We start from the raw sequence: 22,575 nt of genomic DNA, 5'->3' as shown, positions 1-22,575 counted from the left end.
CAACCCAGGAGCATGGATTGCGGCCTCCACACAATATGGCAGCCACTCATGGAACAGACGATGATGGGAAAATTGCTTGTAACCCGGGTTTAGTGGCGTGAGCCACTCCAGCAGACAGTTGTCCAACAACAAGCACCAGCCTGAAGATCCTTGGACCATCACCAGCCCCTTGATCACAGGGTTCTTTCTATACAATGCCCTGTCAGTCTGGAAAAAACATTCCCTTCTTCTCTGCCACTGCTGCAGGGGCATTCCTGCTGTAGGAACCTACCCAAAAAATGCCTGTTTGGTATTTGGCGTTTGATACTCAGCACAGAGAGGAGTTGCTGCCCACAAGAGCCATCTGGGGATGGATGAAGAACCATTCTCTTTTCACCCAAGGATAATTGTCATTACTTGTTTTCCCTGTCATCCTTAAAGTCGCATGCTCACAAACCACTTGCACTTGACATTCCACTCAGGAGCAGAAGTTACCATCTAGGAGCAGCTGTGAGCTCATGGTAAAAATCAGGATATGGGGATAAATAAGTGGTTGTATGCTAATTCCACCAGATGAGGATGAGTGAGCTAAATTAGAAAGAGATCTGGACCTGCACCATATTTTCAACCTGGAGTTGAATATATCTCTACCTGCTCTCTTGTACTGTGTGCAGTTTAGACAAACCAAATTCTTCTGGGAACAGCACAAAACAAGGCGATTCTCCTGCTGAATCTCTCTGCAGGGTTGTGTCTCTTATCCAAATTTTCTGGTTTGCCTCAGGAGAGTGAAGACAAGCTCTGAATTACGGAAATGAAACTCTGAAAGAGGATGGCACAACCTTGGGTTCCCTCTGCCCAAACACTTGATCTTCCTTCAAAAGTAAAGAAACATTGTTGGAAGGGGCAATGTCTGGGGGGTTTTCCTATCTGTAGTTCCACCTCTGTTTTCTGAGAGAGCCAGCAATGCCAGGTTTTGCCAAGGCAGTAAACTCCGTATCCCAACAGTTAGTGCTGGTGAAGAGTGTTCTCTGAGTGCCTCTCTCCCCTGCCAAAAGGCATTTCTGCAGGGACAGCTTCCATTTAACATCCCTCTCCCTGAACACAGCTCAGCCTGCTCCCAGATGCTGGGAGTTTCAAAATCCAGCAGGAACAACCCAGAAAAGTCTGTGCAGGACCCGGCATAAATATCCTGGCAGGCAGAGCATGCTGAGCTCCTCGCTGCAAGCAGCCATGGCAGGGACTTAAAGTACATCTGTGGGAACTGAAATCTTGCCTTTGGGCTCCCGGCTGAGACAACCTCCAAGACTGATTAATTAACATAATTAGGAGCTGTAAACATTAATGGGTAATGTTCAAGTCTTTCCTAACACGTTCTTATAAGCTTCCACTGAGTAGTTATCTGTTGACTAATTTTGGCAGGCGTCTTTAGGGCTGGAGGGAGCAAGGGAATGGAATGCAAATGCACCACTGGCTCACGGGAGGAGTGAATAAAGCAAATAACCCACCGGGTTCCTTTAGCAGAGGGAAAATAAGTTATCAGAAACAAGAGAATTGTTTGTTTATGATGGGGGAGAGTGGAACAGCTCTGCAACCTGTTTTCCCATCAATTGGAATCAACTGCCTAACCTGAAAGCCACTTAAAACAAAACAAAAACCCTTCAGGCCTTTCTTGCTTGTAGGAACACCAGGCTGTCTGTCATCTTTTTAGAAGTGTGAACCCCTCTCATTCCAAAGGAGGGACAGCTGTTATGAAGTCCACCTGCAGTTAATCTACTTTACTGGGTGTTCATGGATTTACAGGAGGCAAGGGACACCTCTGGGAGCTTCTGTGCAGTGGCAGGAGTTGCCTCCTTCAGTGCAAGCTGGGAATTTACGAGTGTGCTGACATTAATGGAGGCGGCTCCACGGCTTTGAGGGGCACCAGCCGGAAGCCCCTGGATTCATCCATTTCCCACACACAGATAAATCTTGGTGGCACGCATCTGAAACAGCAAGGCCACTTGAGCCCTGGTGTCACAGCTCCAGAGAGGCATTGATAAGATCACCACTTCTGCTTTCTAAATCACCACAAACTCTGAGATACGTTGCCTTTCCAGTTTGACACTTGGATTTATGATTGCCACCTCTGTGCAGTGATTGAAAACACATGCAAAGGGCTCCTTGCAATCCTGGATTTTGCTCAATCAGCTATCCAAATTTCTAAGGAATGAAAAAAAGACTCCTAAAACATCACAGGTACAAATTGAGCTCCCCAAGGCGTTTTCAACATAACAAGTCATGCTCCTGAACTCTATTTAATCATCAAGTGCACCAATGCTGCACATAAGCACATCTTCACCAGCTTTCCAAACACTGTGATTCCTTTCTAGATAGACATTCAGGTAGCTCAGATCACAAAGTCCTTAGGGATCTTCCCTGGCTGATCTCTCCTTTCTCTGAGATGTTTTGCATACACTAAAAAGAGAGTCAGGTCCTGATGTTATTTAATTATTTTCATTCTGAGCAGATTTCCATTGACTTCCAAGGGGATTCATAGAGTAAGACATTGTTGGTTTTGGGCCTTTTTCAGGGCTGTTACAGCCAGGCAGAATCACAGAGTCTTGTTCTCCAAGCAGTTCACCAACACAAAATCAGGGAAAAAACATTTCAGTGCCGTGGCACTTTGGCGTTTCTGCCTGTGATGGGTTTTTTTCCCCAGAATCTTTTGCAGGAATGCTTAGGACTTCAAGCATTTGTGAGCTGATATTCACCTCTCCATCAGGCAGGATTTGCACTGCACACCTCTTGCCACACTTGCACATAAATTATGCAGAAACAACATCAAAAGCTCATTCAGATCTCAACAGCCTCACATCAGCAAAGCTACAATGAGCACAGTTCTTCTACAGACCAGGCTCTCCTCCACTTTTCTCCTCAACCTGCTTGCTCCCAAATCACTTTGCCCAAAAAGGCTTTACCTTTCCCCACCCTATTCCTGCCCCAGTTTCAGTCTCTGTAGTTTTCAGCTGTAGACCAAAGGCAAGATTGTCCTCAGCCTGTGTGAATTTTTACAGGGATAGCAGAGACATTTCTGTTCCAAAAGGCATGAGGACAAAAGAGAAAGATAAAACTCCTTGTTCTAAAAGGTGCAAAAAGATGGGTCCAATTAGACATTGTCATTTATTTAGCACAATTATTATGCCTTTAACTATATTGATCTGTTCTTACAGACTTGCCTGTGCTGGCCATGGCTCTGTAGGACAACCCCCGGGCTTCCCAATTTTTGATTTGTAGCACTCTAGAAGCAAACTGAGCATTGCAACAAATTGAGGCTAGATTCCCTTTTCTACCTTCTTCAAATGGCTGCAAGTGACCCACAGATACCCACAGTCCACTGACCTTAAGGCTAAGCCTCCTGCTTAGAATTAAAGCTCCTAAAAATATTCCCTCCTTTATACATCTAAAAGTCTGGAATCAGCTAAAGTAAATAGCATTAGTCTGAGCTGGCCCATTTGCACACAAGAAAAATAAAATCTGGTAACTAATTAGTTCATTTTCCTAAAGTACTTCATACCCATCTCCATAATACTTAAGAATTAAAAGTCTGAAAATGCAAAGTGTTCCCGACCTAATGCAGCAACCCCCCACTGAGATTCCCAAGGACACTTCCCAAACACTAGGTTTATTTGTTGTCATAGATACTCACACAGACACAAAGATCAGTAGCACCCAGGGATTCACACTTGCCAGCAGCTTGTTATAATACAGCTCTATGCATCTGAAATGAAGGATTTGGCCTTTTTTGTTATTTTTTCTGGAAAATCCTGCAGGCTGTGCCCATTCAGTGGGTGTGTTGAGTTGCTGTCCTCCTCTGTTCCTCTGTCAAGGAGAGTCCTGACACAGCAGGCTGGATTTCTGAAGGCAGCAACAGAGCAGTGGGGTGTTTAAAACTGATAACTGGGGCCTGATGTTCGCCTTGGAGCTGGTTTCTCTTTCAGGAATCCAGCTAGATACCTACTAGGCTTGGCCCAGGGGAGCCTGCTCTTCCATCTGATCTGTTCTTGGTTTAACCAGCAGAGCGTGGTCCTAATCAATGAGAAAGAAAGTAAGAAAGAAAGAAACAAAGAAAGAAGGGAATGAATCCCAAGGGGAAGGGGAAGAGACCCAGCCCAGCTATTATTTCACTCCACTGTGATAGGGAGAGGTGTCTCCTCCAGCAAGTTAATACAGAGCAGAAGGAAGAAGCAATTTTCCCCACTTCTCCATTTCCAACAAGCAAAGATCTGCTGGGATACAGAAACGAGAAACAGGCAAAGAAAAAAGAGCCAGGAGTCCCACTGGTGCCTGGCAGAAGCACTTGAAGAGCCAGTGGCTGGCAGAGGAGAGGTGTTTAATGGATATTCTGGGAAGAGAAAGACTAAGGAAAAGCTCAGAACTAAGAGGAATAAAAATGAGCACGAAGCACAGAGCAGTGGCTCCCAAGCTACAGCCCTTGCTCCACAGATGGATCTCTTTGGAGAAGCAAGCAGAGGAGGTGGAAAAGGCATTTTCAGCCTTGGCTCTGTAGAATGCAAAGAAGAAAGGAGGCAAGTGGGGTAAAAAAGAACCGTGGCATGGACTGACACAAGCAGAGCAAAGGCATAGCAGAAGCAGTCATGAGGAGCTGCAGAGGCAGAATCAGAAGAGAAGGGATGAAAGAGGCATAAAACTGGGGGGAAAAAAACCCCTAAGAGTTACCATTTTGATAAATAGGCAAAGTTAGGACCAAAGACTGGCAGAAAATATGAAGTGTTTCCGAGGCAAAGACAAAAGAGCAGTTCCCAAATGTCTGTGGCAGCGAGTTCAGGTGAATATATTGAAAAGGACTTGGTTGCCAAGAGGCCAGATTTGACTTGGAGAAGATGAAGAAATCAAGTTATGGCTGGGAATGTGGCTGTGGATGACAGCCTCTTATTCTTTCTCCCAAGAGAAGAAGGATATGTTTAATTCCGAAATCCAGTTGTTTCCCCGTTTTCACTGGCAGGGGGTTTTTCCAAGTTTGCACCCTGGGGATCACAGCATTGGAATGTCTGATGGAATATAAGGCTGATGCAGGGCACTGTGGCTCCAGTGTGCCAACAGCATTATTTAACAGGCTGCTGACAAGTTCCTGAAGTGCTGAATTCCAAGTGAATTCCACACCCAGGAGGTTTGCACCATCCAGCAGAGAAAATTCCAGGCTTACACTGCAAATCAAACCAGGAGGAGCTGAGGGGGGAGAAGGAGGACGCAGGCAACAGGAGCAGGTTATCCCCTAAACCTCAAGATCTCCATGGTGGAATAGCTGGAACGGGCTCTAGGTGACAGCAGAACACTGACTGCAAACCCAGGGCTGGGAAATACAGCAAGGGCACCTGAGACAAAGCTTTTTTTATTTTTATTATTTGATTATTTCCCATTATTTCCCTCGAGAGCAGCAGGCTGCTCCTTCTTTTAGGTGGGCAGCGTGGATTGGTGAGCACCTAGGGAAGCTCTTCCCAGGGCAAAATTCACATTAAAGCCACTCTATCCAAATCCTGTACTCAGGTTCAAGGCTGAAAAGGTTTGGTGACAGTATTTCTGTGGGCAGAGCAAGAAGTTGCCTGAAACCTGAGTCGCATCCATTCCTTCCAGAGCCAATGTGTTTCAGTTTTACTGGGAATTTCAGTGTGGGGGAGATTAGTCAGACTCCATCAAGCAGGTTGTTTTTATTATCCAGGTCAGAGTCCAGGGCTTTTAAGTCATGCCGCATTTCAGCCCTGTGCAGAGACACCAGAAATTCTAATTATTTATAGTAATTTACTCTGAAAACACCCAGCTATTACGGTTTGTGTGCTGTGTCAGGCAGACTTAGGATCATCCTAGGCTGAAGAAAAGACATTTAATAGCATATAAGAGAGTTTACTGGGTCTTCTTAGGCTCTACTTGTACGAAATAACTGTATCAACAGTAATAATAACTAAATCAGGAAGAGCTTGTGCCAAATGTAAACTTGTCTGAATTTCCCAATCCCTGAAAGTTTGCAAGGCCAGGCTGGACAGGGCTTGGAGCAGCCTGGGATAGTGGAAGGTGCCCCTGCCCAGGGCATGGAATGAGATGAACTTCAAGGTCCCTCCAATCCAAAGTATCCCCTGATTCCATGAATTGAGCAAAGGGTGTAGAACCATAAAGGAGCTGGTTCAGTATTTCCTAAGACATTTATGGAATAGCAGGAAACTGCCTGGCCCTGAAATCTGTTCAAATACTCCCCTCTCTCTTCCTAGAGCCCCTTACTGACTCAGTAATCCTTTGGTGGCTTGGAAAGGAAGTTCACTCTCTTGCTTTGTGTTTCCCACCACACAGGGAAAACAGCTCTTCCCAGATTTTTTTTTTTTTTTTTTGAAACATCTCTAATCCAGCATTCAATTATTCAATTCTGAAGATGCTGGTTTAAAGCATGGCTGTAAGTTAAAGGCTGCAGTCTGTGTAGCTGCAGGAGTCCTCAGAGCATTCCAAGGCAAAACACAATTGTTCCGAGGGAGCGAATTCCACAACCGGAGTTGTGCCATGTGCTTGCATGTGCTTCCCATCACAGGCTCAGCTCTCAGAGCTGCTGCACAGGGGGTAACTCTATGCCCAAAATATCCTTCCACCTCCATCCCCTCCTGGGAAACCACATCTAACAGTGGGTTTGTTCCTGTCTGTTGCAAGGTTGGCAGTTTGGGAAGCCTGGGAACGAGTGGGAGCGGCTGACTGCGGCCTCTCCCACGTGGTTGCCTGCATTCCCTTCCTGTCCAAGCCAAATCTTCCCATCCTTTGCCTGAGGGAGCTCTGCTATCCTGCAATAAGGCCATTCCAGACAACTGATCCTCTGGAGAGGCCTGTGAAACAGCACAGTCACATCTCCAGGCCTGGAAAACAACAGAAAAGAGCCCTAAGATGGAGAAAAGCTGCCCTGCAGGGCTTACCTCCCAGCTGCACCTGCCACCCCACCTTGCCTGTTCCACCACTTTGGGGAAACCCCCTGTGTTTGAGCTCTCTGCTTCTTCCAAGAGCTGCCTCCAGCTCCAAATTCCCAGAGAATATCCCTTATATCCCTGGTTCTCCAGGCTCTTTGCCATGTTGCCAGCAACTCTCAGCAGCACCAACATAACGTACCAAAGAAATTATAGAAAAACACATTATTAAGCCATCATTTAAATTAACAATAATAAAAAAGCTGCACTTTGTGCTTATTTTTATTAAATCTGAGTGTATCCTGATGAGTAACGTGCAGAAGGATTCAGTCATTTGGAGAGGCAAAAGGTATTCAACTGTATCAGTCTGCACAATTCCAGCCAATTTTGGGAGACTATAGCTCATGCACCAAAGCCACAACAAACAGGTACAGGACTACAACACTCAGATTTTTCCCTCCCAAGACTAAAAAGGTGAGAGTTAAGGAACGTGGCATCTCCAGGCATTACAGTGTGTTTCTTGGACTGCAGAGAGGACTGGGGTTTTGAGCTAAAACTCCTGGTAAAAATGGATGCTCTTAATACCATGCCTGGCTTAGAGCTGAGCTCATCTGGAATGTTTCTCCTTGTCTTTTCCCACACTTTTGAAACGCCAAAGTAGAGGTTCTAAATTGTTTTTCTTTCTAGTGAGGTCTTTGGTTGTTAGCATTGGCCAGGAGTGTAAACATCTCTAATTTTATAGATGGATTCTGCAACGTTTTCTCTTTTTCCCCAATTTTACACTCTGTGTACACCTGATGGGGATTTATTCCAACAAGGCTGCGCAGGCCAGTTGGGATGAACATGGAAAAATCAAGCACTGTGACTGCTTTCATCTGCATGAAATTGCCTCAGATTTATCATTAATTAGTTCATTTATACTTTCACATAAAGCACAGAGGACCAGATCTCTTGAAGTGGACATGGCACTGGGGGTCCTGGTGGACAAGAAGCTGTCCCTGAGCCATGAGTGTTCCTTAGGGGACAAGAAAGTCAATGGGATCCTGGGGTGCATAAGGAAGAGCATTCCCAGCAGGTCAGGGGGGGATCCTGTCCCTCTGCTCAGCCCTGGGAGGCACCTCTGGAGTGCTGTGTCCAGTTCTGGGCTCCTCAGGACAAGAAGCTCCTGGAGGGTGTCCAGCAGAGGCTGCTGAGGTGACGAAGGGATTGGAGCACCTCTGAGCAGGAAAGGCTGAAGGAGCTGGGGCTCCTCAAGAGGAGACCTCTGTGATGTGTATAAATACCCAAAGGGTGGGTGCCAGAGCATGTTCCAGATTCTGCTCCATGGAGCCCAGCAATGGGACACGAGGAGTAGGCAGATGCTGATGCCCAGGAGTTCCACCTGAACAGGAGGCAGAAATTTCCTGTGCAGTGACCAAGCAGTGAACAGAGTGTCCAGAGAGGGTGTGGAGTCTCCCTCACTAGGGATATTCCAGAGCCATCGGGACACAGTTCTGTGCCCTGTGCTCCAGGATGACCCTGCTGGAGCAGGGAGGTTGGACCAGACCCTCACTGTGGGTCCCTTCCAACCTGACCTGTTCTGGGATTCTGAGCAGTGAAAGAGAAAGCAGTGTCTGGTTACATTCTTAAAAGCTTAGGAATGCACCATTTTCAGCTTCTCTTTCCCCGCTGATGTTTTCCTGGTGCATCACAAGTGCTTCTCAAGGCAGCTCAGCCTTAGCTACAAATGGTGATTCCAGTTCTAAATGAGTTCCCAAGCAGTAATGCAATGCCTGCTGAACCTGGTCACACTCTGTCCTTTAGGAACTCCTCAAGTTAAATCATGGGCAGGCAGCGGGTCAGGGTCAGTGATCCATGAGTGGGACAGCCATCACACAATGGCTGAAGAGCATTTTAACTCAGGGAGGCAAAAAATGAGTTATGCCAGCCTGGGCTGTATTTCTGCACTGATACCACGGGTGTAAGGCAGAGATGGAGCTACTGAAATGTGTCTTAGGCCACTTTTGATGCCACCTCACATTCATCCATTTTCATCACACTGGAAAAATCACGTCAATGAAAATCACATCATTTACCCGCCAGCAGGGTTGTCTAACCACCCTATTAGTCCTACATCTTCTACTGTCTATTCTAGTGTTGGGAAAACGGTGGATCAAAGCTTCTCTGCTCCTTCCAGGTTCCCATTCCCAATTTTCCAGGCAGATATAGAGGGTGTCCATGGTGCACAGCACACTCAAGGAGGCTGACATGCCCCAAGAACTCTGCATTATCCTCAGTTTTGAGTGATGGACCATGACAAAGCAGTGTAAAGCAGCCAGGTTAGAGCCTTCTTCCCATTCTGTCAAGATGCATTTTGGTCTATCTTGACTTCTAAGAAGCAAAAACAATTGCTCGAATTTCTCATAAACAAATCCAATAAAACAAAATGCTCTCTTATACTCCATTTCACTCCAAATCCCCAAGAAACTTGTGATGTTGGAGGGCAAGTTATTTCTTTTGGCCGGCCTTGCTAGAAAAAAATGGCATGCTTTATTTTCCTCTTTACAGGATTCATATTGTGTTAATAAAGTACTCTTGATTCCCTCTGGCTGACTCTGCAGGAAAACTATTCTTGCAAAGCTTCTAGTCTGAGTTAAAGTAATCTTGCTTAAAACTGCCCATAATTGTTTCAGTCTCTTAAGTTTAGTGCTGAGCAGTGGAAATTCTGCCAAATCTGAGCCAGGATTGGGCGTTCTGGTCTGGCAGAATAAGCTGACCAAAGGTAAGGAATTCAGTAAATGCAGGGGGAATTTGACCTGGTGTTTCTTCGGGCCAGCTTCTGTATTTCTGACCTTGCTCTGAAGGGAATGGGGAGACATGAGAAAATCAAACCAGATGAGAGCTCAGTGGGAGCCGTGCACTCCAGGGCACTCATTATCCATCAGCCCAGGCCCCAGCCCTGGAGCAGTCCCTAAGGGCAGCTCTGCTCCCCAGGAAGGGCTGCTTACCCTGTTCTCCTCACTGCTGGCTCCACAGCATTCCTCGAAAGGCTGGAGACAGGCAACAGGAAGCTGACACTGGAAACGAGCCTGGGGACAGCCTGACTGAGAAAGAGGGGGAGCAGCCCTTCATCCGTGGAGACAGTCCCTTGAGGAACGCTGCTCCAATGAACACAGGATGATCAACAACTCCAAAAGAGAGGGAAATGCACTCAAGGAACTTCAGACCTAGGAAACCACAGCAAGGTGGCAGTGCTGGATGTCAGTTTCCCTCTGAGGGGAAGGGATGGGACATCCAGCTGTCCTCAGATCCATCTGGAGATGTTTTCAGTGTTATTCCACACCTTGCATCAAGTTTACCAGCAGCTCTGCCCAAGGCTGTTCTGCACTGCAGGAGTCAAAAACACTAAATAACCTTCCAGGAATCTGCTTTCAAGTCCCTTTTATCTTCCCATTTCCATGCCATGGTGTCCTCTAGGTTTGTCTGAGCCTTCAGCACGGCTTAGTTGGTATTGGCTCTTCCAAAGCATTTCAGTTATATCAGCCAGGATGTGACTGCTCCCAATCCTCAGTTAATTCAGATGTGAGCTCTGAGAAAACTTTGGGCAACGTTTTCTGAGTGTGTGGAGGGACATGAAAAACCTGAGCACCAGAATGTTTCGTGAGTGCCAATATTACAAATTTTTTCTTCTAATTGTAGCAGGTTTTCTTTTAACTTAAGCTAATTTTGGAAGAATAAGTTGCTTTGGTTTTCCTTGGCATTATTCATGCCCGAGTTGCCTTTTATTTTTGTTCAAACACCTAGGAGTCATTTGCAGTCCTACCATCCATGTCTCCAGTTATCAGAAGGAGAAAAACCTACTGTCATTTTAAACCAGGAATGATTTGTCAAAATTTTGAAGGGGAAAAAAAAAAATTAAATCCTTTTCCGTCATGGTTTTTACAGCAGGAATCAGGATAACCAGGACTCCTGACAGAGAAAGCTCATGCCCCAGCCCACCTGAAGGGGAACAGAGATTCCCATTTTTCCATTACACTAATTACTTACTGCTATCCCTGAAAGACCAGAAGGATCCTTGGAAAGGTAATAACTTCATGACAAAGCAGAACAGACTCTTTTGCTGTAAGAACTCAAGCAGCTTATGAACAACTGCGATAGGTCAGCCAAAGGTCTACCTTTCCTGGCCAGTAACACCACATGTAATAAAACTATCAGGGAGAATTACCACATTCCTCATTTGGGTCTGTCCCCTCCAACAACTGTTCCCAACTATTACTTGGCTTTGAAGTTCCCTTCTCCCATTTCAGATCTAAGGCAGGCACTGGGGACCCAAAAGACCATTCTAATTATGATAGTTACTGTAATAAAGGATATCACCTTTCCCCACAAACCTTGTGTCCTCATTCCTCCATGGGAATGCTTTTCCTTGCACATTGTTGGCCTCACAACACTTGATCTTCAATTTTCAAAGCTGAATATTTATGCAGAACAATAAAGATTCTGATCCTCCAATTACCCTCCACTGAAATGCTTCCATGCATAACAACCACACGTACAGGCAAACACTGGGAGGATCAGGACCTGAGATAAAACATCAGCTGTAATGTGTCTGTGTCCAAACTCATTAAAGATTATAAGAAGCCCATGGAAATCAATCTTGCTTTATAAGTAATTCTGTGTTTGCCCAGGTTATTTTTTCTGGAAGTGATTTGCAAAGAGCTAAAGAGAGCACACACACAAAAGGGAAAAAAAGCAGCACAGCAAAGACACCTAAAATAAACCAGCGCTGGAATTCAAACAGTCTGAGAGAATCCATATCAGGTGGGATTAGAGAAATAGGCAAGAACTACAAAAAACTGATGAGGGCTTTATTTCTTTTAAGAGCTCCCCCTCTTTGGTTGTGTCCCTTTTCTGTGCAGAACCACCCCTCTGTCCCTCCACTCAGACCTTACACCATCATTCATGCCTCCTCTTCTGCACACAGCCCACATCCTTTCTTCCCCTGAGAAGAGTTAAACACTCTTGTTCCTCCAAAGAACAATTTATTTTTCCTGACAAGGCCTTTTATGCAATTAGCTGGGGAAGCCATAGCCAAAAAGAAAGAATAACACATGTAAAACCACGCCAGAGAACAGAGTAGGTAGGAACTTGTTGAGTCTATTACCAGACAAAATGTTTAAATCAATGGTGTGTTCTCATAAATCAAAAGCCATATTTAGCCCTAACTGCAACCATCCATGAGCAATGTGGAACAGAGAGAAAACACTTTAAAAATTTTTTTGAAGCTCCTGAAACGAGGAAGGGAGGAAGCAGCAGATGAGACAAGCACAACGCAGGGTCATCTCCCAGACAAAGAATTTATTTTACAGGTGAGAATGGAGGTGCCACAGCATTCGGGCCTGAGCAGAGCCTGCCAATCACACCGACTCGTCCCAATCTGGTGGTGATTTGGAGACATTACAGAACCATTTGAACCTAGTTAAAACTTGGACGTTTATATGGGGTTTGTGCTATACAAATATTGAGCCCAGAAGAGGCAGAACTCTTTGCTACAGATCAGAGACAAAAAGATTTGCACTGCAGACCATAAAAGATCATTCTTTTTCAATTACACTTGACAGGTCTGAGTTATTGTAAGAGGAATAGGTTTGGAACAGTAACAGTGAACCAGAGAACACAATGTAATTTGAGAAATAGCACAAAAACCTCATCACATCCTTTTCTTTTTCAGCTGGGAGTGCAAGATCATATCTTTTCACCCCTCCATCTTTGTTCATCCCTTTACTTTTCCACTTGAGCTGCTTTGATTCAGATTTAGGGCCCCCATTCATCCCAATTAGATGGCTTTTCTGTAAAGATGCTTTCCCAAACCCATGCTCTGCTTCCGTTGACAGGATTTCACCGCTTTCTAGAAAAGTAATAGATTTCTCTCATAGCACAATTTCTAAAGGTCCCTTCTTCAACAGTATCCTCCTCAGCATAGAAGCATTTAGCAGTTGTGTTAAAGCAGTGGCTCTGACCCAAAGAAGGATCTTTTTGCCTGCTGTGCACTCCAGCACTGCTCATTTTTATTTGCAGCAGTGCAAGCACAGCTCTCAGGCAGAGGTTGCTGTTCAGTGCCTGGGAGAAGGGAGCACTCACCCACAGGACCCATCCTCAGCTCCCTGCCCGAAGGCTTTGGGCTCCTGTAAGGGCCTCCCCAGGCTGCTGCTGGGGTTTGCCTCACAAGGAGGAGGTTTATTCCTGCCCTTCCTTCTCACCTTATTTCCTTCTGTTCAGCCGCTGAGTCCAGTCCCACCATGCCATTTTATAAACTTCATTTGTTCCTTTAGGCAATTGGTTTTACTAGGACTGCATCCTCCCTAAGAAATCTGGGACAATTTGCTTCTGCTTTTGCTTGCAGTGCTTAACACATTGTCAGCACTCCCACTGAAGCAATGCACTGAAAATAAGAGTTGCTTCGTCCAGTTCTGGCATTTACACATTTTTATGAGACACTGCAAAAGTCCAACTGGATATTTTTTCCCCTAGCAAATGCTGAGACAGTAATAAGTAACAGATTCACAGAGATCTGACTCGGATCTAGGTGTCTCTGACATGTACCATGTCTTTCAAATATATTACACACTCTAAAGCTCCTGTTATCAAGAGCTTAAGCTTTTTACGTTCTCCTCTCCCCATCAACAGTGGAACGAAGGAAGATTCTGACCACAAAGCTCTCCTCAACACTTCCCACAAAACAAACCAGCCTGCTGAGGCTCCAGTTAGGACCAACTTGTTCCATCAGCTGGGTTCATTTTCTTACCCCATTATTGCCTGTAATCATCTTCTGCGTTTCTGGGAAGTTTCAAAAGAGGAAGGCGGTTAAAAAACATTTTACCAAATAATATTGTGAAGCAGGCTCAAAATCACTCCACAATGTTTGGGACCTCCTCCTAATGCAAGAGCTGCTCACGGACACGCCTGGTGGGACCCTCTTGAGCCCTTGATGATGTGTAGCTTATCTGATGGCACAAAGATATAAGAATTTAAAATTATAGAGTGGTTTGGGTAAGAAGGGACTTTGAAGATCAGTTAGTCCCACCCCACATCTTCCAGTAAACCAGGTTGCTTCAAGCCCCATCTAGCCTGGCCTGGGACACTTCCAGGGATGAGGGGCAGCCACAGCTTCCCTGGTTGCTCATTTTATCCTGATGTTTCCAAATCCAAACCAAAGAATTTAGGTCCAGTTGAATCCAACTTTAACACCCTAAGACAAATGCATGAGCCAGCCCATTGTGATGGCTCTGAGTAGAACGCTGCCAGAAAGTGAAGGAGGAATGAAAATTGAGATTCATTACGTTTAAAGTGGACTTTTGACCAGGAAGATGAATGGCTGCATTTTTCTGGGCAGATTTACAGGCCAAATGAATCCCTGGTTTAACCTCTGAACTCGAAGGGTTTCATAAAGGGAGGAGGAGTCTGCCTATCGGGGTCACGCATGGGAATTCCCAGGCCTTACAAGATTGAAGTTGTGGTCATTTCAACCTAGAAGAGAAGGAGGAGAACTCACAAGAGGGTGGGTAGGAAAATAAGATTTAAGAATGCTGCTTCCAGACCATCAGACAGTGATGGATTCGCTCAAGGAAAAAGCAGATGCCTTGGAAGAATTAGAACATCAAAATGTTTGGTAGTCTCTGATCTCAGGTCACTGATGACCGTGGAAAATCACATCCTGCACTGCCCTCAACCAGAAAATCCCAGTTATTCCTGACTGCTTAGTAAGTGCCTGACCGTCTTTCCATGGAAAGATGGGCATTGTCTTCTCCTCACCTCATTTTTTGACATAAACACCTGCTGAAGTTGCTGCCAAAAAAGGTGAGAGGAGCCACATCACCCTAAACAACTGCACCAGCTCAAAGGAGGAGAATCACACAGAAAATACAGATTATAAACTGGAAAAGCCTTCCCAATTTCAGAATATGGCAGAATTTCTACAGCACTCACATATACTCATCATACCTACCCAAGGGTAAATATCACAAAATGGTTTGGGTTGGAGGGAACCTTAAAAATAATTTCATTCCCATCTCCTGCCATCTCCAAGAGCTGTAAATGATTTAAAAATTAAAAAGGGAGTACAAACACCAATTGTAACATAACTAAATATTGGAAGCTGGCCCTGATATCATGTTCAATGGGCTCCCAGCTGATTCTTCACCCACAGTGCATTTGCCTTTCCTTCCTCCCAGCTGGTACTGAAGTAGCAACAGCCTCAATAACAGACTTTGGGAAATGTTTTACTGTAACCAGACTTGTAGCAGCATTTAAGGCTGCATTTAACATAAAACTGAGCTATTTTCTGGCTGTCTGTAAAAAATGGAACACAAGCTAGCATTAAATAATAGTTCATGCAGGGTTTTGAGGCCAAAATCCCATTCTTAATGGATTTTTAAAAACACACTAACAACGACAGCCCTCTGTTGATGCAGGCTGGTTTCTGGGAATGCAGTGACCAAGGATTTGCATCTGTTTGTGTATAGAATTTGTACCATTGAGCGAGTCAGAGCTCCCAAGTACAGATGAATGTTTGTTGATTCTATCCTAATTGGTGTTGCATTAATACCAGCAAGAGATCCCAACCCTACACGTGGTGCTACAGAAACAGAAAAGATGCTCTGTTCCAAGGATCTCAGCTTAAAACTGAGCCTGCAGCTTAACAGCAGCCTAGGAAAGTCCCTTAAGGTACCAGTTGTTTTTTAAAAAAAGGAAAACATTTTTAGGAATAGTATTGACCTTCCTGAGCTCTTTTCTTCTCCAGGGAAATTTAATTTCATTTAGAGGAAACATAACCGTGCTGCTTGAAATAGCACCAGGGTTTTTCTGCACTGTGAGAATTTTCTTTGAAACAGAAAAATTGTCCCGGTGTTACCAAACAAGCAGAAAATCTTACAGATACAGTCCACCAAGCAACAAAAAGGAAAGAAGTTAAAGGGTCTTATCAGTATAAAAGGCCTTTGGGCTGAAGTTATTGTCTGTATCTTTTAATCTCTTTCTGAAAGGTCTGGAAGTTCCTTGTGTTATCTGTGAAACCTTCCCACAAATGGACTCACTGCCCCTTCCCAGCTTCCATCACCATCAAGTCCATTGGAAATTCAGGACTGGTAATCCTGACATGGAAATACAGTCTGGAATTTAAAGATTAAATCCTGATTTAAACAAAATAACTCTTCTCTAAAAAAGAAAGAAAGAAAGAAAGAAAGAAAGAGAAAGAAAGAAAGAAAGAAAGAAAGAAAGAAAGAAAGAAAGAAAGAAAGAAAGAAAGAAAGAAAGAAAGAAAGAAAGAAAGAAAGAAAGAAAGAAAGAAAGAAAGAAAGAAAGAAAGAAAGAAAGAAAGAAAGAAAGAAAGAAGCTGGATGTTGAAAGCAGAGAGTTGGGCTATGAACATAAAATAATGTAAAATAGCATAATAACCATTCCCAGAATGGTTTGGATTGAAAGGGACCTTAAAGACCATCCTGTTCCACCCCCTGCCACGGGAAGGGACATCTTCCACTATCCCAGGTTGTTCCAAGCCCTGTCTAACCTGGCCTTGGACACTTCCAGGTATAAACACTTTAATCTACATCTCTCAGCTAGGAAGGAATCTGCAGTCCTAGGAATTTCTCTAAGAATTTGCAGGTTTTGTTGGGCTGTGAGGTAAGAGACATCGCTTGGTAACTGTCTTAATTAATTTACAGGACAAAAACCACTGCCATAAGAAGTTTCCCCACTATCTAACATCTTTATCAACCAGGTGAAAAACGATGAATTTTAATTCCTCTTCCACTTCTGTTTCTCCCACAGGCATGTCACAGGCAGGTTTCCTGACTATCCCCCTGAGAAGACAGGTGGTTCCAAGGCTATTTTTATTGAAAAACATCCAGAGCAGGTACTGTCCCTCTTTTAATGAAAAAAATTCATTATGTTGGGGAAGGATTTGCCACAAAATGTGTGTGTTTATTTAAGTAGCAATTTTCCCTAACAGTGGTTCCAGTTCTCCAAGAACCTTATACTTAAAAGCTTTTTCTTGGAAGTGAAAGAATGTTGGTTTGGTTTTTTTTTTTTCCGGGGTGTTTCCAATCTGGTACCAAGGTCTGTTCCCTTTCAGGCTGTGCAGCCACTCAATCACAGCTGAAGGTGCTCAGGTGATGGAAAAGAAGCAGAGAACAACAGCAGAGAAGAGCTTCTTATGCAGGCAGGGCTAAACCTTGATTTACTGCCGAGGCTCATTAAGCAAATTTAACATCCTAGCAAAGGAAGTATCTCAGTTTATCTTGTGTGTTGTCGTGAACTCGGCTGTTTTTCGTGGTAAATCCCTCTCCTGATTTCTCTGGCTAATGAAAGTGGCTGATAATCTTTTCCTCTGATCATCTGAGTGTCATGCAGGGAAAGTGATTAAGCCCAGCTGAAGGCAGTGCTCGGCACTTGGAGCCTTTTCCACCCATCCCGATGGGCCAGGCAGGGTAATGAGTCTGTTGGGGGAAAACAGGAAGCAGGATTTGGCCCCTGAGTGAACCAGTGTGCTGGGCTAGAAAAACTGAGAGGTCAGAACCTGAATTCTTTGGTCCTGAAAATCCCACCCCTAGAATTGTTGCATGATTTTTCTGCAACTGGTGCTCTTACACAGGTAAATAAAATACCTTTTATTTTAAAAAGAGGATTTTTATTGAACCACGGAATGGTTTGGCTTGAAAGGGACATAAAAATCACCCCATTGCAGCCACCCTGACATCTTCCAGTAGCCCAGGTTGCTTAGAGCCCCGTCCAGCCTGGCCTTGAATGCTTCCAGCGATGGGGAATTTTGGATCCAGTCCTCCCTGGGATCACAGGGAGGAGCCTGGGGCACACAGCAGTCTCCCTATGGTTTGGGAGGATGTAAGGACAGGCTAAGCCCAGCACTAACCATCAGCTGACTTTGCTAAAAATGCAGGAAAACCTCTGCAAACCTCCCTGTGCCCCACTAAAACTGAGTTTGGGGCATGCTCCTGGTTTTTAGCCAAGTTCAGGGACTCAGCCCTGCTGGGCTCTGCTCCCGAGTCCCTCTGCTGTTCAAGCAGGCAGAGGGAAGGAGACCCTCGGTGAAGTTTTCAGCCTCTAAAGCAGAAACAAGTGCCAGAGTCCAGAAGGCTTTTATGGCTGCTGGGAGCAGCCAGGAGCCACCCAGCAACGTGGGGCTTATTGCTGGAGAAGAGTTTGGGGAATGTGATGCTAAATAGACCTGCTGCCATCAAGCATTAACACATCTCAGGGAGAGAACACTACCGCGAATTATTCTGAGCAGCACTGGATATGGAGGTAGATTCTGGAGAAAGGGATTTAACTTTCCTGTCGTGCTCCCAGCTTTCAATCCTCACCTTCGGCTGTTTTGTTGCCTTTCCTGAGCATCTGCTTTTTCTTTGCATGAAAAAACAGAAGCCAAAAGTCTGGAGAGGTTGTTTTACTGCCTTGTTTTCCCTGCACCTTGGGAAAGAAACCTTCCTCTATTTTCCTAACAAATTTTCACTAGCAATTATCTGATTTTCACCAATTTGGGGGGGCTGTTTTTTTCTCCCTTTTTAGCCAACAGAATGTATGTCACAGCCTTCAGAGATCTCCACGATGCAGTGTGCCAGAGAAAGTTCAGTACAATCATGATTTTACCTGAATGTCAGACAAGTAAAACACTTTTTTGTTCCACTGAGTCGGCTGCATATTAAAAAATCCCTGGGGCCACTGGTTTTGTTCCACACACTGGTCTATTGGGCAACATAGGAAAGGGAATCCTGGCCCCATGGAAGCTGATGGGAGTTTTGTCCTTGACTCCAGGGGCAACAGGAGTTCACCTCTTGTCTGTATGAGCTCCTGAGCAGGGATTGGTTACTCCCAAGTCAAACCCCATGAAAAATCAAGACCGAACAGTATTTAAAAAGGGAGCATTTTATAAGGCTGCGGTAAAGACACTTTGGGGAAAATAAAATACAAATTAATCACTTCACGAACCATTGCTGCATTATTATGCATTCTATATTTCTTGATCCTTTGACAACTCTGACCTTATTTGACTTTGTAACATAGCTGGCCTTCTGCACAAACTGCTTCCATGACATTTTACAAATACCTTCCCAAAAGATGTGCCAGAGACATCCCAATGCAGAGCACTTGGTGCTTCAGTGAGAAGAATAAGTGCTGTCCCTTGACTGAAAAGAAGTTTTTCTCTACTTTACTTACTCTTCAAAACAAATTTCACATTCCAGGACATCGGTATAATCTCCCTGCATCTGTTCCAGATTTCTATCCCTAATGGTTTTTTATGTTTTGCTCCATAGATAATCACCAGATGTGACAATTTTTAGCTTTGCCTTTACCCTGCTGCCAACAAAATTACAATCTTTTCCTGTAGTTCATTAAGTCTCATCACCATGAAAATAAGCCAAGAGAGTTGCCATTTTGCAGGCACTTCCCCCTCTCCCAGCTCCCCCTCATTTCCAATATTAAACAACTTCAAAAAAAAAAAAAAAAAACAAAAAAAAAAAAAAAAAAGAGAGAGAGAGAGAAAGGTGTCAGAGAAGGACTAAAAGCCTTAAAATATTCTGAATATTTCAAGTTAACCATGCAGGAGGAGGGAAACTGTACTTGGCCTCTGTTAAATTACGCAACAATTCACCTACAGACAGCAATCCACCTTGCCCCCCAAAAAAACACACCAAAAATCCTCCATAAAGATGAGACATTTCCTAGATTGCAACAAAACTTCTTTCTGTAGAGTTAATATTCCAAGAGAGAAACTTTTCCCTGCAGGAACACGGGGCTGTGCCCCTGTGAAGTTTTTGTGTTCAAGCCAGGTTCTGAGGCTGCTCTCACCTGCCACAGCTGGAGATCCAGCATTCCCAAACTCACTCTACCTCTGCTTTGCTTTTATGCCCACAACTCTAGAAGGGAAGAGGTTCTAGTAGAGGTCTTCTTTCAAGGAACAAGGGAAGGGTTTATTCCTGAGGAAGGACATTTAACTCAAGTATCATTTTACCTGAGCCAACACCAAATTTCCTGTGTCTCAGGATGGCAGAACAAGTGAGTCCTGCTGGCAGCTGGAAGTTTTCTTATTCTTGGCTCATATAAACCAGCATTAGACATTTCCATTCATAGGTTACACTCTGGTTTAGTGCCCAGTTCTTTCCCCTCACCCCTCCCAAAAAGAAAAGGAGATTTGCACTGCAAGATTTTAGAAACATGGTTGAACTGATATAGGAATACAAAAGTCAATTTAACTTTTATGGAGCATCAGTTTTGAAGGAAAATGTCTTTCCAGCCACTGAAGAAAATGTTGCTGGAGAAGAATCATCACTGGCTCCTATCACAATAGGAGTTCTAGTAAAGACTGGGAAAAAATACGAGGCTAAAAATACGAGTTCATCTACTACTCCTACTGAAACACAGTCTCTTCCACACTATTAAGAGTTTGCTAACTACTTTCTGCATCATTTCAAAAATAGACAGCCTAGCAAAGAAAAGGGGAGTCCAAATCATCTTAGGAAGACATTTACTTCTCTTTCCATCATGAAGTTTTCTTCAGGGAAAAAAAAAAAAAAAAAAAAAAAAAAAAAACACCAACAAACAAAACTACACTAAAATATGGGTGAATTGCCTACTAATCTCAAACTGACCTTTGCTTGCCATTCCCTTTCTTTCCTCCTCTTCTGTCAGATTGTTCAGGCATCTCCTTGCAGCTGTAGGGGAAGTGGTTCTGTGTGAAAGAGCAGAAGTTACTCAGGGTTAGCAGCTTTCCCCCAGCCCTCTGCCATCATGGAGCTGCTTGGGGCAGAGGTGGGAGCAGAGCTGGAGGAGCTGCAGCCAGGCCGGGCAGAGGGACAAGGACACTGCTCAGTGCCATCACAGCAGGTTCATGGGAACAGCAACTCTGTGTCACGTCTGCCAGTATCGTTCATCTGTGCAAAAACATGAAAGCAAATCTCTCCACTCGGAGTCTGGATGCACTTAAAATCCTGCCTGCAGAATGCAGAGGCTGCTGCAGACTGAAACCCTTTGTCACTCACGTGTGTGTTTACAGGTACCCTGCTGGATAAAGCCACCCCTGAGATGCTGGGGATGGTTCTGGTTACCCTTTGCAGGCAGGGCAGAGCAGAGCTGGAGGTGACAAGGTTGGGTTTCTGGCTGCGTAGGAGCAGCACAGTAAAGGATACACTCGGAGTAGCTCTGTTGGTTTTGGATACAACAGGCCTGCTGGGACACTAAAAACCTATTCTGAACTCCAGTCAATCTGTTAATCTATCCCAGGGAATGAAATGCTTCGCTGCTTATCGCTGCAAGATGTGACTGAGCGGTGCTCGGGGTTTGAATTACCATATTTAATTAAATGTAAGATACTGAAATGCTTGGGGAGAGCCACTAATGAAACTGCCCTGGCTGCAGAGCACACAGCCCTTGCCATTGTCCCCTCCCAGCATCCAGTGTTTAGTACATCAAAAGGTATACCTGAGACAACAAATACTGTCACGGTTACAGGAAACACATCTTACAGTCGGAAATGTTAGTTTCTGCTCTTTCACAGTACTGCCAGTATTAGTGGTCCATTAATAAACTTCAGTGGATTTTCTGATTTAGGCTCATTACTGAATGATCTTAGAATTCCTCTCAGGGACAAGAAAGCTGCCTAGAAACAAGAGAAGCAGCAAATTTTCACCCTCTGCCTTTTTCAGATAATAAAGTATAAATGGCCAGGAACTAAAGATATGGGAATTGATGGAGCTGTGCCCGGTTATCAGCTGCTACTTGCTTGCAGGGATAAAGATGCTGAGCTGTCCCTGTCTATCTGTCAGGGTTTGTCACAGTATCTCTACCCAATCTCCCTCACCCACTCGAACAATTTCAGTCATTAGCCATATATTGAAATTAGACACACCTCGGGGCAGCCTCTCAAAATCCATCCCTATAAAAATCAATCTGCCTTACAAACACCAGGACAAATTCACAATCTGGCTCTGAGTCCAGAGGGAACTTTGAGTTGTGTGTCATTAGAATGTTCTGCTTCTGGATGGCTTCAGGAACTGATCTTACTCCACAAAAGCCCTCACAATTTGGGATAGAGAAATCAGCTTTTTCCTAATGATAAATTGGGATAGTCAGCACCTGTGCTGGAGTTTGCAGGGGGGAGTGCACAAAGAGGCTTCTCTGTGATGGTCTGGAATTCAGAGAGTGCAGCCTGTTGGATATTGTTGTGTTTTCCCAGTCACATTCCTCCCTGCCTCTTTCAGGTCGCTGAAGAGCTGGCTGCCAAAAAGGAGGCAGAGAAACAAGATAAGGAGAAGAATGGAAAAAAACAGGAAAAAGCCAAGGGGAAAAAGCCAGAAAAAGCTGGAAAGCAAGTAAGGCACTGAAAGCAGGTTGTGATGCCAGAGGCAAAGCTCAGGTGTGGGCAGAGGCTTTTAAGTGACACTAAACTGGTCAGCAAAGCTCCAGGTTCAGGTTCAGGAGACAAAGAACTGGCAGAGATTGGTCTCTCTCAGCCTTTCCCTGACCTCAATGATTCTGGGGAACGTTTTATTTCTCATGTTTTAGGAATGGCCACAACTGAGCTCAGTGGGAAGAGCTGGTGGCGGTGCAGACTGTCAGGGACATAAATGAGGGCAAAAATACACTTAAGGGCTTTGGGATCATTGCCAGGACAGTC

At 44.6% G+C, this 22,575-nt stretch overlaps 1 protein-coding gene across 1 annotated transcript in view; it reads left to right on the top strand.

The window, feature by feature from the left end:
- IQCA1 (IQ motif containing with AAA domain 1) overlaps positions 1–22,575 on the top strand; it is an 88,905-nt gene that overhangs the window by 24,335 nt on the left and 41,995 nt on the right. The window contains exons 7-8 of the mRNA XM_066323274.1: positions 16,716–16,800; positions 22,160–22,270. Coding sequence (XP_066179371.1) covers positions 16,716–16,800; positions 22,160–22,270 — 196 coding nt within the window. The remainder of the gene's footprint in view (positions 1–16,715; positions 16,801–22,159; positions 22,271–22,575) is intronic.

Source organism: Sylvia atricapilla, chromosome 7 (genome assembly GCF_009819655.1).
Source record: "Sylvia atricapilla isolate bSylAtr1 chromosome 7, bSylAtr1.pri, whole genome shotgun sequence".
In the NCBI taxonomy this organism is placed as follows: domain Eukaryota; kingdom Metazoa; phylum Chordata; class Aves; order Passeriformes; family Sylviidae; genus Sylvia; species Sylvia atricapilla.
The sequence above is the reverse complement of the archived record's forward strand: the minus strand, read 5'-3'. Positions and strand labels throughout refer to the sequence as shown.